We start from the raw sequence: 18,305 nt of genomic DNA, 5'->3' as shown, positions 1-18,305 counted from the left end.
TGACGTATTGCATCGGGGTATAGCTGTCATCTTAAAGGGGCATGGTCACGATTTTAGTCAAAAATTATTTTTCCGATTTTAATGTTCACAATGCTTCAGAAAGGCATTTTTTATAGGCAACCAAACTTTAAGTGTCATTCGTTGAGTTATAAGCAAGTTACATAGCTTGCAATTCTTTGCTATGTAAACAAAGCTTTTGTTTACATTTGATCATTTTGAATGTTGAAGTAAAAATTCCAATTGTAGACCTAATGAATGTGTTAAACGTAAGAAACTGTTTATTGATGCTTAAAATGAATAAGAAGATAGACAAATCAGCTTGAAAAAGATTTTTTACTGGTATATTGAACTGTGTAAACAACAACAGGACACGAGCCTGTTTACATGACAAAAAATTGTCAGACCTGTATCTTGCTTATAACTTTACAACTGATCCTCAAATTTCATTTGATCAGTAAAAATGCTTTCCTTAAGCATTGTAAATAATGAAAACAGAAAAATAGAATTTGACCAAAATCTTGATCATGCCCCTTTTAACAATTACATTTTCATATATCTATGGTGTTCCGATAGGGCCAAATGTGCGAAGATGCGACGACAAAGCGCGAAGATGTGATGCCTTAAGTGCGAAGGTGCGAAGGCGAGCAAGCGATACTACTATCGCTCCTTCCCAACTTCGCACTCTGGCCTTCGCATCTTCGCACTTTCGCCTTCGCCTTTTTTTATTGCTTTCAGCAAGTCTCGGTCGATTACATAGAACTTTATGCAGGCACCGTACTCGCCACGGTTTTCCTCATAATCCCGGCTATTATTGATACGCATGTGCTAGGCCATCGCGCTTACTATGAATGTCTATAAATATTTTAATGTGTACATGTGACATACATGTATATGTTTACCAGTGCTAGCTATGCCAATCATTATCTACTCCACACAAAATTTAATGTCCACCATAATGTGTACATATGCACTTCCAGACTCCTGTCTCTTACCAGCCGTCTGTTTACCGTGGACCAAACACAGCAAATTCTAATTTCATTATGCGACACTCCTTGCTCATGCATGGATCTAGAGGGGGAGAGGGGGTCCGTCCCCCCGGAAAATTCAATATTTATAATTTCACGCAGTAAAAGGGGAGAGGGGGTCCGGACCCTATCCCCCTGGATAATTTAATTATATTAATTTTATAAAAATAAAAACTTCCAAAATATGCCTCGGAACCCTTAAACGATAGAGAGCTCCGCAATTATAAAACATAGGTAATCACAGATTACAAAGCTCACCGAGACGAAGCATCACCTTTATGAGGCATCACCTTTATGAGACCATCTTTATCATATTATATGAAAACCGTCCTTTTTGATCTTGGATATTCATGGATTCTGTTTTGACACAATATCGTATATTATCTATTATAAAATTGTTCACTCAAACGTCACAGCTACTTATAGCAAAGCATGTCAGTATATACAAGACTCGGCATTATAATAACAATAGTGTTGTGTTGTGCATGTGCTATGCCTAAATAGTAGTAGGCATAGTACATGCACAACACAACAGTGGTGTTTGCATACAAATTTTCACATCGCGCTAGCGCACGTAACTCAATTTGTATGCACACACCGCTGCAGTTTTGAGACTATATCTTAAAAAAAAACAATGATTCAATGCTTAAATATAATATTGTATTGTATTATCATAATGTATTATATGATACAATATAATTTGATAAAACATTGTATCATATCAAATGATACATTATCATGGGATAAAATGAAATATTACAAAATACAATTATATTATACATATTGTATCATATGATGCAATAATACAATTTCATGTGATATGATAATATATCATATAAACCAATATCGTATTATACAATATCGTATGATACGATATTTTATGATATAACAATATCATATATACAATTTCATTTGATATAGTTCTATATTACAGAAACCAATATCATATTATACAATAATGTATGATACAATATCATAAAATTTACAATATTATATCATATTATTTATTATATATTGCAATATCATATATAATTTCATTATGTTATTAAATAATTAGTAAATGATACAATATAATATTATTCAATATTGTATCATAATATACAATACTATACATAACAATATCATGATACAATATCAAATCATAAAATATAGAAAAAAAAATATACAATATCATATCGTATTATATAACGTTTTACAATATAACATATGGTATTTTATTGTATCCTGTTAAACAATAGTGTTTCATATCATACAACACTATATCATAGGAATCATGTTATATCATTTAACGACAGCCACATCTATCTATCAGCAGGTTTGAGTGAGGTAGGAGATTTCTTTAGCATACTTGATAATGGAGATCAGGCTCAGCATCTGAAGCAACCTCTGCGTTCCATTTATAATAAAGTTAAATCAACTATGCAAGCTATCATCTATAAAACAAGTGACCTATTCCAAAAAATTAACCTCATCAAGCATCTTAAACCTTTGGCTCAGATTCAGCATTCAAGCCTGTCAGGTGCATCAGTATCATAAGACGCACCATCCATGCAAGTTTGGTGAAGTTAGGACCAGTAATAACTTAGATATCATCATCAGAGGGCACCAGCAATTAAAACCTTTACCTCCTTAAGCATCCCCAACCTATGGCTCTGATTCAGCATCCATGCCTGTCAGGCCCATCTGTATCATAAGGCACACCATCTATTCAGGTTCGGTGAAGTTAGAAAGTTTGGTGAAGATAGGACAAGTAATAGCTTAGATACAGGACCTGCAACAAAAACTTTAACCAGCTCCGGACGCCGACGCCGGGGGTATAGCATAAGCTCCCTTGAGATCGTCTCGGTGAGCTTAAATGGCGAAAGCGCGAGATTCGAAGGCGAGAGTACGAAGTTGCAAAGGCGAAGAAGCGATAGTAGTATCACTTCTTCGCCTTCGCAACTTAGCACTTTCGTCTTCGCATCCTCGCGCTTCGCCGTTGCATCTTCTATATTCTTCATATTGTTCATGAATTATACTTGCAATGAGTTTTTTTCACTATTACAAACTGCTGGGTATGCACGTGCATCACCTAGAATTAATAATGAAACCAAAATTATGAAAAGTTTACTCCACAGTTAGGCATCATAACTAAGCTGAAGTTAGTAGGCACTGACAGCAGCCATTACGCCAGTAGAGGTGAACGACCAATAAGGAAAATCGTCAAAGTACTGATAGTATTCGTACAGAAAATATATTTTACTTTATTGTCGGCATCCTTGAGTAAGTTTAGTTAATATCAATATGATTATTACATCAATAGTTTGTATGAGCATTGGTAACTTTGGATACAATAAAGATCGTGTGATCAAAATCAAGGGGGGTATAAACCCCTAACATGGGCCCTAACCTCTTATCAACGCTTTCAGAAACACTCTTTTCTTATTATAATCGATCAGTGTCTATTATCCATTAAGATTTACTATAGTCAGGTACTCTTCACACATTTGCTCTAAAAGAATAAAGTCTTTTCATGATCACAAATACAACATTACAACAAATGTTTAGAATATTGATGTTCATGTATTACGTAGATGTCACAATTTTGTATATATGTTCAATTCAAGTTTTATTAGTCTATTAATTTTTGTGAGTAACGGCGCTCCATAGAGTGCCACGGTCAGCTAGTCATTGTTTGTTAGACCGGTTTTCGTGCATGAGTTACTAGTAGTTCCGGCCAGGTCGTTGATGAGAGAAGGTGTGTCCTTCTGTATGAACCTTCGTGGAGTTTGACAATATGTCTTAGGACCTGTGTGGCCTATGTCTAATCCTGTGTGGAGTGTTTGAATAGAATTCCTGTGTGGTGAAAGTACGATAAACCGTGTTGAAAAAGAACAGCAGTAAGTGAGAAGTATTTTTCATTATCATTTCAATTTAGAATGCGCATACTTAAGTATCTATATTGTCTATATATCTATATTGTCCTTTGCTAAGTGTTTTATGACATTTTTGTTTGTTTGTATAAGAATTTAAAATATGGTAGCCCGACGGTTGAATCTAATGTGTGTTTTGAACAGTGTAGTGTAATTTTCACTGAGGACCCGACAATGAATTGAATTTTAGGTGACTAGCTGAGTGGGTGTGGTTGGTTATATACATGACGGTATCATCCGTGGGTGCAGGACAACGACAAGCTAACCATAGTGGACCCATAGTCAACGTGGGACATGTGACACACGCGGACGCACGGGCACTATATGAGCTGGTGATATGGTCCAGTAACATCCGTGACGAAAGGTTTGGTTTACATGACAGTGTGTCTACGCACGTGTACCAGTTTATGCGATATACATAACGTGTGAATTATCCTTACCACCAATGATGAACATGAATTGTGGTCTCAACTATGCGTGTACCTGCTGCGGGTGAAATTATTTATTAAAGTACAACTTCTCAAAAGCATTGTCCGGACTTAGTATTCATAAGTGACATCAGCCAAAGTCGGGTTATTTATTCTGTTTCTATATGTTGGGGTTATTTAGGGGGTAAGTTTTTTTGTTGTTAATATTGTTTGTGCGAATGCGTTGTGTGATTTTTCAGCTATTTGCGTGTGTGAATTGAGTGTATGAGTGTGTGTGTGTGTTTAGAGAGGGTTGTATGCATTAGAGTTATATGTTTTCTTTACACTGTAAATAAAGTTATTTTCACTGTTCTGCCTCTTGATCTTTTCAAAGTTCAGTTTATAAACGAGGGAATTTCCAGGCCTTTTAACACAAATTGTGAAAGTAGAAGAAAACAAAACTAACGCAAAATGATTTTTAAAAAAACTACTTTCCTCAAGAAAGTAATTAAGAATTCATACTCCTACGTTACCTGCCCCTTTAGTCTTTTTCCATAAAGATAAATACATGTATCATTCTAAGATTGACAATTCATTCACCAATGAATATTGCTTATATTATTACAACAATTATTCTTTCATAATTATTGTTCGTTAATTATCACACAATATCCTCATTGTGTATGAATCTTTATTTGCGTCATTTCCCGCCGTATGTCGACAAGAGAAGTGACGTAACTGTTAAAAATCAATTTGTGGCAATGTAAGAGTGTTTTGTGTGTGCTTGCTACGGATATGAAAAACTATATACAGCGATTTATTTACAAATTCTGTGTTTATGATCTCAAAATCAGTTAAACAGAGTGAAATATTAAGTAATTTCAAAGTCATATCTTTGATACGGGGAAATCAATGTTTACGGGGGGGGGGGGGGGTCATTTTTCTATAGGAGTCATGTTTAACATGAAGAAAAATAACCCCTGGGTCTTTTTTCTTCAGAAAAATCCAATTATTCTTCAGCTAGGGGGGTCATTATTCTACGTCGAAAAATGATTAAAGTCATTATTCTACGAGGGTCATTATTCTTCATTACACCGGCATAGTGTGTCAAGCATCTTCATTACACTTTTTATGCTTATGATAACAAATGTCTTTGGCACCAGGTAACATCTACAAAATGTAACAGTTTATTAATTAGTTTGTTTTTCAGAAACTTTATGTTTTGATCAAACCAAGGTTGATAACAACCTCGCCCCCCCCCCCCCCCAAAGTCTGACATCATCTCTTAATACAAAACGATTGAAATGTTAATTTTGAATAGGCTAGCTCTTTAAATATTGGTCGTTGAAAATCAATTACTTTGTGAAACTCTGAAGACTGGTTTGAATGTAACAATGTTTATCATTTTTATTTCTCAAAGGGTTTTGGTTTATAGTGAACCCTCGTTTTTTATTTTACTCAAAAGCGTTAAAATTCATCGAAGTAAGCAGTATTATCTTTTATAAGCTATTCATTCACATGAAATACTCAAAATAGAACTTACCATGATATCGGACAGATCGATCTATTGAAGTGAACTGCTCGGGTAATTAAAGCTAGAACGCCTTGGTTTAAAGCGCAGCAATATATTCGTAACTACAAGTATGCACATGCAAGTTTGTCTGGATTGTCACAGCCATTAACCCCCGAGTGTTTACATCGACGAATTACGTGGAAACATTGGCTTCTATCTTTAATAGTCCATAGCAAAATGGTTCTGTGAGTTAATGTTTGACTTTTGCAAGACTGATATTTAATAGTTGCAATCCATCCACATTAACTTAGCTTCACATCCCCACCAATACTGTCATTACAATTACTACTGCTCTTTACAATTTCACATGAGCAGGAATATGATAAGAATTAGTTAGATGATAACATGAAAAAACCGCTTAAATATGAATCTTTAAATACATTTATGTGTATTTCTTCATTTAGAAATGCAGACTTTTTTATAAAGATTTACTGAACTATTTACAAATTTTATGAAACTGGTCAGAAATCAGTTTTGTCTCTTTGTTCTTCTTACTACTACCTTCAGCGAAGATCGACAGTTTTTATCATACATGTAAAGTTAAGTTTTAAAATATTTTTATTCTCAAATACTTGTAAATACACAACGATATTAATATCTTTATACTTAAGTTCTAAGCAGATAGAAAAACAGTAACATCAAATGACATAAAATACACAAAAATAAGTATAGAAATAAAAAATAAAAAAGAATTACAATAGCATGATAAAATTTCAGTAATATCACTATCAAATGTACTTTGCGACGTTTAATTACATTTGAAATACGTTAGATTCAATTATAAGCAATACATCTTAAGTACCTTTTAACGGCATGTGTTAAATTTCAATTTAAAAAAGCTCTTGACGCCGTTAACCATTAACTAGATTCCTGTGGTGTTATCTACCCAGTGACAGGTTTACTCAATATATCACAGTTTTCCAGATGGAAATAATTTCGGTCCTTTCTTTTTACTAATTAATAATCCTTTATTACTGCAGAAAAAAGACAGTTTTCTTAAAAGTACTTTTCATAATTCGGTGATAACAGATTGCATTTCATTTAGCCAACACAGAAACAATTCTGTCTTTTTTTTAATTTCATTAACTATGAAGGATTACAAATAAAACGTATTATTGATGAAATAATCATGAAGGTTATAAAAATGGTAAAATATTGAGGAATTTCTTAGATTTGAAAATATTTGACTGGTATTTACAAAAATGAAATGTCTGAGAGAATGTAATATTTAAAATGTAATACATGGCTTTGATTAAAAAAAAGACCCCATGTACTGCTTTGATATAATGCTTTTGTCTAATTTCTGCATTTCTAGGTATTGTGGAGTTAACAATGAACTTGCAAAATTCATCAGAATAAAGTAGTATGGCTCATTTCATTCTTGGTCTGCGGGAGAGTATTTATGTAATATTTTATACTCTGAATATTTTCAGGTTGAGGATTAAGTTATAAACAAACATTAACTTCATCATGGAAATTCTCCAATATAACACTGTGACATTTTGTACAAAAATAAAATTCATTTTTAGAGAATTTGTAGATTTAATTATTTTTATATACCATAAAAGGTAAAAGGTTCCCATGTCACTTTAACAGTGCGATATAAGACCGGAATACATTAACGAAATTAGAAAGTGAAAAACATTATCTTTCATAAAAAACAGTATGCATTTTTTCAAATCAATTATATTTATTAAAGGTATGATTGCGCTTTTAGAGCTGTAAAGATTTGTCCTCAGGATTACTTAAATTCAAAACATCCGGATTGAATATATCAATATACATAAAAAAAAAACTAGTATGCAAGAAAAAAATAGCATGTCTAAAAGCATACTAATTTTTTTACTCCAAAACTTACCAAAGTAACCAAAAATATTACAAAGGTTTCTTAATATTGCAAATTTTACAATCTATTCTTTTCGGAAGACCAATTACTGTTTTTAATTCAGCATTACTTGACTGTTGAACTGAAGTTAAATATGCTAAATTTAATCTTAAAAGTCTGAATATATTTATGTCTTCAGTATAAAACACTTCCACTGTGACTTTAGTATTCACCATGGCATAATGTTCATGTGGACGGCGGTAGAGAAACTCATTATACGCAGGGTCTAAGGCCCGGAGTCTTTGTCGACAAAATGCGTCAGCCTCGCTTCCTTTCAACGTAATAACTAATGTCACGCGATGATTGACGTAATGACAATAAAAGTCCGCGAAATACAAATTCCTGCTTTGGTCAATCATAAAACCGATGTGGATGTGGATTCTCTGGTCTCCGTAGTAAGATACAGCCGGAGGCTGGCCAGTGAGGGGGTCAGCGCTAGAACTGAAGAACAGGCCCTGAAGCCTCCTGTTCAGAGTTGATGCTGGGTCTCCCCCAAGGTTCTTGATGTATTTTTCCATGATACCGCCACTGTTGTTAAATATGTCTAGGAAATAAAGAATTGGTTTACTACGATACAGGTGCGTGACAGGGTAAAAGTCATAGGATGGCCTTGGTCCGGGGGATAATGAATGGATACAGGCTTTTCCATACAGCAAATACACTTCATTCTGTGTCATGTCTACAAAATGCCAAAACAAACACTATAGAAAGAATCAAAGTCAAACTTGCAGCGGTTTTAATAAAATGAAAAACCATTCAAAGGCTTTGTACCAAGCGAAGCTCAAGAATTGTTGAATTCTTTTCTTATCAGAATAAATAATTGTAAAAATAAAATTGTCATTTAAAATAAAAATAAAATATAAAAACTCACTACGTCATGACTTCTTATAAATCGTAGAAATTCAAAATTGAAATGAATAGAAATTTAAAGGGGCATGGTCACGATTTTGGTCAAAATTATTTTTCTGTTTTTATTATTTACAATGCTTTAGGAATGGATATCTAATGATCAAATGAAATGTTGGTGTCCATCGTCTTGTTATAAGCGAATAAACAAAGCTTCGTTAACGTTTTGAATGTAGAAGTTATAAATTCCAGTTTTAGACCCAAAACGAATGTGATAAGTGCTAAGAACTATTTATTTATGCTTAAAATGAATAAGAAAAGAATAAATCATTTAGAAAAAGAACATATATTGAACCAATGTAAACACAGACAGGGCACAAGCCTTGTATTGGAAGCTCCTGTATCTTGCTCTTAACTCTACGACAGACGCTCAAATTTTGGTTGATCATTAGAAATGCATTATTAAAGCATATCAACACTAAAAATAGACCAATGAAATTTGAACAAAATCGTGACCATGCCCCATTAAAAGTGTTATGGTATTTAATTTAAGTAACTTACGTGATTTAAATGAACATACAGCCACAGCATTAATAAAAAACAAATATTTCTTCGTCTCATATCCCCTTATTACCAGCAAATTATAATCACACAGAGGCCGAAGTTGAAAAGGGAAAGTCCATTCAGAACCCAAGGCGAAATGAAGAGATTTGAATCCTGTTTCGGTGTCTTTTAAAAAAACAAGACTTTTATGTTGTATGAGTCCATTTGATGTGTTTGTAGCAGAGAGACACAGCTGCCGTAGACCCTCTTGGATGAAAAACGTCGTGTCCCCCGATGCTACACTTCTGGTCTGACTGATTTGACTGAGTGGCCTCGAGGGTTCAATGTCAAATTCATCCGAGTTCAGGTCCTTTACAGTGTATGTAGAAGGGGGATTATGGGATACATCTACCGAAAAGGTTCTCTGAAGTCAAAATTACAAGCATTTAGAGTACAGTATTCTCTTTGCAATTGATTTTTTTTTAGATTTACTTCTAAAATTTCATTTTTGAAATTGATATTTTTTCTCCAACAAATTCGCTATCAATATCCCCTTGCATTGTCAATACGACAAATGATTATTTATCAAAATGAGTTCTCACCACATTTGAATTTTTCTTTATATTATTAACACTTTCTTTTTCATCTCTGCCATCTAAAACAATCATAAATACTAATTTAATATTTGGAATAAAACATTTACCTATATACATGTACATGCATCTTTGTCACTGATTAACAAACATTTAAACTTTGTACTTCTATAGATCTAATTTCCTTTTCTTTTCTCGTGAATTGCAACCGTTAATTGATTTTGGGTGATAAAATTCATACTTTTGACAGACTGATATACACTTTAAATTTCACGGTTTTATGGTTTGGTTGTATTTATGTACGTAAGTGCAATGATTTAACCTTGAAATAATGCTTCACACGTGTAGTCCGTGACGTCAGATGACAGACCGACAAACAGAGGCACAGTCAAAGTGATGGGAGTCGAACCCTCGACCCCAGTACTGAGATACAGGTGCAGCAGAGCTGTTCGTGCCTTCCTCTCTGTAATTAATAAAGGTATCCAAATAGGAATCAGGCATCTTTTGAGTGCAATAGGAACCACTTTCGTTGTCAGATCTGACCGAAAAATAACTTCCTGATTGTAGATCTGAAATTGATAAAAGAAAAGATGACAAAACACTTAGTTTATAAACCTTATCGATGAGATCTCCAAGGTCCCATATCGAGTCTTTTTGTCCTTAAACAACCAAGAAGGTTTGAAGAATTGATTCGCTGATAAATACGTAACTTAATAAACTAATATTTATGCAGACAGGTTTTTAATATATCAACACACGGTTAGAATGTTTTATATTGCAAGAAATCAATCTTTTATCTTAAAAATATTTTAGAAATATGTCTTACCTCGCTCGCCATTTAAACCATTTACATGTAACTACGTATATTGCGTAAGATCGAATGCATTTCCTGGTCCATAATACAAACGCATGCGCAGCAAGAGCACATTTATTAGGTTTGTCTCATCAGTCACAAAGGTTAACATGTTCATTCTGCAAACTGTATTTTATTTCAATATGTGAAATGCAATGAAAACTAGTTCAAAAGTTTTTAATAAAATGAGTCATATTGAGGGACGGCAAATAGTGAACAATTAAAGTACAGTAAAACACGCTTATAACGAAGTCCCAGGGACGGCCAATTTAACTTCGTTATAAGCGTAATTCGTTATATCCGTCAAGTTTACAACATGAAATAGAGACTTGGGGAATGAAATTCACTTCGCTGTAAGCGTCAATTCATTATAAGCGTGTTCGCTATAACCGTGTTTTACTGTACTTTATTTATTTACACAACCCACATGCAGCCACTTGCTCTAAAAATATTTCTTTTCATAGATAGTTTTTCAAGTATAATAACAAGAGGCCAAATGGGCCACATCGCTAACCTAAGCACCACTGGCTTTATATGGGCGTTCAATAAAGAAATAAATGGCAATTTAAAACGTTCACCGGGAAATGAAGTTGGTTTGTCATATGATCAAATCCTGTGAAGCCCGAATGGCTACTCAGCAGATCTGATCACGTACCAACCAACTTCATATCCCAGTGAACTTTTTAACATTGCAATTTATTACTTATATTTACGTTTGAAAAAAGACAAATCGTTCAGAACTGTTAAAATTACCGAAATTTTAAGTTTACAATAATCCAAGCGATAAGTGCGTGCTGTGATCATTGTGACGTCATGAAAAAGTTCATACAGAATTGAATGTGTTTGCTGTTTCATAGGTTCATATATGGAAACTTATTTGCAAATGTAAATATACAGAACTGGACGGTTTCGCTTTTCTATAGGTTCATATAAGGAAAAATATTTGCAATTGTAAATATAGGATATTGTGAAATGTGGCCCCTCGGTAGACTAACCAAAAATGAATACTAGTATCCGAATTTTACACTTATTTTTGCACATACTTAATCTTTGACATATTTACCTTTATGGAATACCATTTTTACCTAAAATAAGATCAAACTCAATATAAATAACTAAATTTTCAGTTGGTGCTCACGGTTAACTTCAAGTTCCCTTTATTTTAGCCCCCCCCCCCCCCCCATCACTTTATAAAACGATTAAAATGCATGAGAGCATAAAGATATATTTTCTCCCTCCACTACGCACTATACTCTGTCCCGATTTTTTGCTTCCACCACTTTTCGCTTGATATTTCGATAATAATAAATACCTTGTGTTCAAACTATGATCATCCACTAATATGAAAAATATCCAGATTATCTCTTTTGAAAGGCCACCTCTATCGCTCTAGGTCTCAAAACACATCCCAAAATAAAAAGTCTACAGGGGTTTTGCATTGCATCAACCATTAATAAGCCTGTATGATAACGTTGAAAATTTGCGCGAGGTGTCCCTAGTACTTCCGAATGGAGAAAAGATGTAAACATTCCCCAGGAGTGAGCTGTTGTTTCAAGTTTTGTATTTTTGAAAAACAAAAAAATGCGATTAAAACTTGGGTCTAAGATGAGGATCTTAGCTATGAAATATTGAACTTTTTTCTAAAAAGAAATACATGGTGTATTAAGTTTATGAAATCGAAAATGAAAACAAGAAAGTATCTAGAAGTTATATTGCAAAATGACAACCTGGAATTATTCAGAAGTGATTTGGTTTTCGATTTCTTAGAAAAATTTGTATGAAGAGTTTCTTTTAGTATTTTAAAACCAATAAATTTTTGGGAGTTGATTTTAATCAACTCTCCTATGCAGTTACTCAGACAAGCCGAAAGTGAAACAGTGTTTGGCAGGGATGGGGTAATTGAAAAAAGTATTTGTAATTGAGTGTAATTAATTACATTTTTCAAAGTAATTGAAAGTAATTTGTAATTGAGTCTGTCTTCAATCACAAGTAATTGAATGTATTTAAATACATTCCAAAAATATTGTGTATTTTCAATTACTTTTCAATTACATCTCAATTACTTTTTTTCCAAGTTTAAAATATAAAAAGGTGTCTTATAATGATAAATAGATTTTATACATGTTTGGCATGGACTTTTGTTTATACAATAATTATATGTCCCATAATGTTTAATATGTTTTTACAGCATAACACACTGCCCAGGGCAATAGGTAAAGATCTAATTTTGTGGAGGTGTGAACTCCTCTAATACCCAAGAACACCCATTGATTTTAGACTTAAGTACGAAAGCCGAATAGGGCCACATAAAAAAATATTTTTATCTCGTAATTACGAGAAAAGATCTCGTTATTACGAGTTAATTATCTCGTTATTACGAGAAAAGATCTCGTTATTACGAGTTAGTTATTTCGTTATTACGAGAAAAGATCTCGTAATTACGAGAAAAGATCTCGTTATAACGAGTTAATTATCTCGTTATTACGAGTTAATTATCTCGTATTTACGAGAAAAGATCTCGTAATTACGAGAAAAGATCTCGTTATTATGAGATCTTTTCTCGTAATTACGAGATCTTTTCTCGTAATAACGAGATAATTAACTCGTAATAACGAGATCTTTTCTCGTAATTACGAGATAAAAATATTTTTTTTTTAAGTGGCCCTATTCGTCTTTCGTACTTAAGGGAGTCAACATATCTCATTTTTGTGGCAATTATTATTTATACATGTATGCTGTACTGCCAAAAGTTGTACTTTCTGAATAAACATAGTTTTAATATGTGAATAAAAATTAATTCACTATAGAGAAAATATTATTCAGAACCAAAAATGAACTCAATGGTACTTAATGAATTTAATTTAAAAAAAAAATTCTAGAAATTTTCAAGAAATCTGATCTGAACTGAACTATACAACCAAACATAACCATACATAAAGCTCTGTATATCTTAATGCTGTTAATATATGTATATGTTCTCAAGATTTAAAAAAATAAAACTAATAAAGTATTTGAAATGTAATTAATTACATTTATCAAAGTAATTGAGAGTAATTAATTACATTTTAAAAAATCAATGTAATTGTAATTGCAAGTAATTGATAAAATTGTCAATGTATTTGAAAGTAATTAATTACTTTTCAAAGTAATTGACCCCAACTCTGGTGTTTGGACCTCAGCACAAATCATTGCTGCTGACAAGACTTAGTTCTTGAAAACAATGGATAAATTCGATGTAATGTATGCTAAAGCGTTCAATACAGTCTCGTTCAACTCGACGCTTGGCTGTCTCCGTAAATCCTTGTCGGAGATTTACGGTGTCAGCTGAGCGTTTGGTTGAACGAGACTAGAATTCAATATTGCTTGGATCCATACAATTTTCGAGAAATATTTCTGTTACTGATACATAGTTTGATTGAATTGATTTTATCTTTAAATATTATTTAACATGATTCATATGAGGGTTTCTCGACATTCTTGTCGAAAAAGTCCAAAAATTCATATTATAAAAATGTGCGTATTTCAAATTAGAAACTACATGTACTTGTCATGCAAAATAACATATCATTGATTTTAAAATAAATAAACATCGACAAAATCAACACCCGTCAGTTCTTCAGTACTTTGTTAAATAGCAGCACCGACCTTTATCAACGATTTTAAAGGATTTCTATACCGACACGAGTTGAAAAAGTCGCCGATTATTTCTAAATATTGAGTACCCTACTAGTACCATTGTCTTTTCTTTTGATACAAAGATGTTGCCACATACGTTAAATTTCATTTTATTATTACTATGAAATAGTTTTCTAAAGTACCTCTATTTCTTTTTGGAGTTTAAATTTCATTTTGCATTTTGCTGTTCACTGTTCAGGGTAAATCACCTTAAATAATGGTCATGATAACGTTTCGAATGATGGGAGCCATGCTCTGTACCAGCTTTAAGCTAGTCTCTGGCTCACAAGTGTCTGACGTTATTAATTTTATTTCTCTCTCCATAACAGGAAAATAAGAAAAATAACATCAGACGCATGTGTATGTATGTGAATAAAATCGATGTGCTCCAAATAGAAGCTGAACAATTTCAAGGTCTAGACGAAAATAGTGAATTAAGGTTGCAGTGAAAATGTTGAATTTTTTTATTTTGTCTGAGTTGGGTATCATGACAAACTAGTTTGAAAGGACTAAAGCCGAACACAGCTTTGTCCTCTTGTCATCTATGCAGCATAAAATATGTGATGACATTCCTTTTAGCATTCTCCCATGAAAGATCGTGTGTGCCATTAAGTCTAAGAACGATGATCTTGGTATTGTTGATGGTGCTGTGTTGACGCTTTTCTAATGAATACATAAAAAAATGAGCATTTTTCGAGATAGAGTTATTTTGAGAAATTGCAAGTAACTTTTAAACAGTTTAGACAAATTTATCAACTGTTTCTGTGCGTAAAGAAATAATGATTTTAAAAAAATTATTTAAAAAAGTTGATATGTGTTCTCGCTAGATTTTTTGCTATTTCATCTTTATTTTTGATAATTTTACCGAAAATTGCCGTATTTTCGTATTTGACGTCGTTTGATGACGAAAGTATGGTGGCATATCTCTGCCCCTTGTGTGCAAGTTATTTTTCCATCAAATATGTCGACATGCAAGATAAATATGTTGACATGCAAGATAATTATGTCAACATGCAACATAACTATGTTGACATGCAAGAAAATGGCGTTAAGGTATCCGATCCATAATAGCCTCAGATTCAATGAATCTGGGTGCATAACAGATATATATGGGCTTAACACTCAGTATACTTGAACATAATGTTCCTATTTAAGTATCAATATGTAAGTGTGGAATGTGTCCTAATTAATGACCTTTTCCTTTTTTTGAAGAGTTGTCCCCCTTGCTTTTATTCTATAAAAATAAATTCTAAAAAAAATCTACATGGTATAAAATTTATTTTTAATAGTTTTTGTATTTCTATTGATAAAATACATCTTTCCACCAAAGCATTTTTTAATACTCCTAGTAATTATTTTTTTATCTTAAAAAAAATGTGCTTGTCTCCGTAGACCTTAATGCAATCTTCATTAATTAATTACTGCTTAGTTAATAATATTTTAGAAAATTTCTCTCGGTAAATCTTTTTCTACTCTTAAGTGCTTTAAATGAATATCAAAGTATTAAATCCATGATGAATATTCAAGGTTGGAAAACTTGGTCCTAATATGGATCGGTACCTTAACAGAGAAGAATTATACAAAATCTCAAAAGTTCTCAAATATCGCCCAACTGTGACATCCAAGATGCTAGATGCTACCTTTTTATGTCGACATGCAACTTATTTATGTTAACATGCAAGATAAATATGCTGACATTCAACTTATTTATGTCAACATGCAACTTATTTATGTCAACATGCAACTTACTTATGTTGACATGCAATATGAATATGTTGACATGCAACTTAGTTATGTTTACATGCGAGATAAATATGTTGACATGCAACTTATAAGTTGTATGTCAACATAACTAAGTTGCATGTCGACATAAATATGTTGCATGTCATGTTTCCCGCAAATATCTAAATGTTCGCTAACTTTTATTTTACGGTATTCTGGATGTTGAATTTGCTGTTTGTGTACTCGGCTCCTAGTACGGAGTGTAGTTCCGGTTTCGTCGATGTAGTATTGTCCACATCCCACGTACGTTATACAATATATTAAATTTTTGGTTCCGCACGTCATGATGGGGCTTACTTTAAATTCCCTGTCTCCGATTTTGAAGATTTTTCCTTCCGTTAAATATGGACAGGTTCCACATCGTTGATCTGGACATTTTCTTACTGTATGCAAATTGTTATAGCGAAAGTTAGATTTGCAAAATATGCATTTCAGATTTTTAGGTTGTCTTTTACTTTCTAATACGCGGAAATTTTCAAGAACTTTAGACATCCTTTCATCTGTTTTGAGTAATTCGTTTAGGTGTTTAACAAACGGTGTAATGTTCTTATTTTTAACTTATAACTTGTACCTTCCATTTGTCGCGAAACGAATTGAAAGTGTCATGATTCTTTTCCTCAGCAAAAAAATGTGGCAGAGATTTATGAAAACCAACTTTTGCTCAAAACGCTGATATACATGTAACCTTTGACCCAACCGTAGTGGTTCACAAGTAGAAAGATAACCCAGAATTACCACAGTAAGTGCCAGGATAGTTTTACTAAACGACTTGTATTTGTAAGACCTTAAGGTCTATAAAAGAACACTATCAGCTGTTTCTTGATTTGAAGGAAGCAATTTTCCGTATGTCAACAGTTCAAAAACATGAAAAGTTTAGTTGTTTGCCTTTCTCTGCCGAAGACACTATCAGTTGAAGGCTCTTCCGTTTGCTTTGTCGTCTGTCTTATAAGTGACATCTGTAATAGGGATACTCTTTGGGCTTCAATGAACACTATCGTACCAGTATTTAGACTGTTTGGAATAGACAACATATTTGTGGTTCTACTCAACGAAGAACAAAATTGAACATTTGGGAGGACTTTGTTCTGTAGTTGGGAAAAATTAGACTTGCCGAGAACCCAAACAATCAGCTACAGGAGGCAGTGACCAGCTGGTTAATACAACCATACACAGTGTGATCTGTTTTTTCTCCATCTGTTCTCCATCTGTCTAAATTTATGATCTTTAAAGTACCGTTATCTACTTGCATTATGGAGGTCAATTGCACTCCGAAAGCATTTTTATCCCCTGATTAGCATATTCCGTAGTATGATTTAGACAGGAACGATTACAATGGTTTTTTACATCAGGAAACAATGTGTGGGAGCTCCTTTCAATCCTCTTTCCTATGAACATGGAAATTGTGGTATCAGTCAAAGGTTATACCATTAACCATTCATATAGCAGGAGCAGGCATACTTTTAAGGAAGATGGTCAGATACACACTTCTCATAAGATCAGAGTCAGGCATTATATTTCTATTGGCATCGGCAGAAAATCACAAACGACTTACCGTTCTTGAAAAGAACTCCCTTAACCTCTGTCGTATGTGTCCTGATGAGGGACAACCGAATATATACTGTTTCTGAACATAAGGCTATAGGAACGAGAAGACAAATGTCATGTTTTGTAAATTGCGCAACTTTAGCCTCGTAGATTGTCGTTCCCAGCGAATCTTAGACTGAAAATCAGAAGATGGAGTGATTAGAATGGGGAAATTCCTGAATTATCACAGGAAGCAGAACAAGAAAATGACCTTGGTTTTTACAGCCGAACAGCTACTAAGGTGAGTGTGACACTCTGGTAAGCAAAGTAGCCAACTAGTATAGCTTGTTTGAATTATCTGTATTTTGCATAGACATCCCACATCCCCCATCTTAATTTGTAAACCGCCTATACAACAAAATGAACAAGGCGTTGATTAAGAAGTATAGAAGGTATACTTTTTTGTATACAAATTAAATGAAAATTGCATTTATTGTTATTACCAACTGGTCCATATAATAATTTGTTGATAAGTAGTTGTGTACTGTTTGAGATTCGTGAAAAACATGCCAACTGAAACCATTACCAAGTGGTGGACAAAATTGTTAGTAGATTTCTCTCCAAGCCCCCCCCCCCCCCCCCCAAAGCTACGTGCCTGCGCAGGATAAAATATGATGTAAAGGATTT

At 33.4% G+C, this 18,305-nt stretch overlaps 1 protein-coding gene across 1 annotated transcript; it reads right to left on the bottom strand.

Moving 5' to 3' along the window:
* Positions 1-6,486: 6,486 nt before the first annotated feature.
* On the bottom strand, positions 6,487-10,285 carry LOC128186846 (uncharacterized). The gene is made up of 3 exons (XM_052856776.1): positions 10,163-10,285; positions 9,210-9,615; positions 6,487-8,481 (listed from the first exon to the last, which is right to left on the bottom strand). Exons 1-3 carry the CDS (start codon positions 10,283-10,285, stop codon positions 7,793-7,795), a joined length of 1,218 nt encoding a protein of 405 aa, XP_052712736.1. The 3' UTR covers positions 6,487-7,792.
* Between the last annotated feature and the right edge of the window lie 8,020 nt (positions 10,286-18,305).

Source organism: Crassostrea angulata, chromosome 6 (assembly GCF_025612915.1).
Source record: "Crassostrea angulata isolate pt1a10 chromosome 6, ASM2561291v2, whole genome shotgun sequence".
Taxonomy (NCBI): Eukaryota; Metazoa; Mollusca; class Bivalvia; order Ostreida; family Ostreidae; genus Magallana; species Magallana angulata.
This window is presented reverse-complemented; position numbering and strand designations above follow the sequence as displayed.

Excerpts from the sequence above, each read along its gene's own strand:
- LOC128186846 (XM_052856776.1), bottom strand. The coding sequence starts at position 10,285 with ATGCCTGATTCCTATTTGGATACCTTTATTAATTACAGAGAGGAAGGC. Across the intron at positions 9,616-10,162 it reads ATCACTTTGACTGTGCCTCT|AGAACCTTTTCGGTAGATGT; the intron begins GTTTGTCGGTCT and ends TTTTGACTTCAG. Across the intron at positions 8,482-9,209 it reads TGTATGTTCATTTAAATCAC|ACATGACACAGAATGAAGTG; the intron begins GTAAGTTACTTA and ends GGCATTTTGTAG.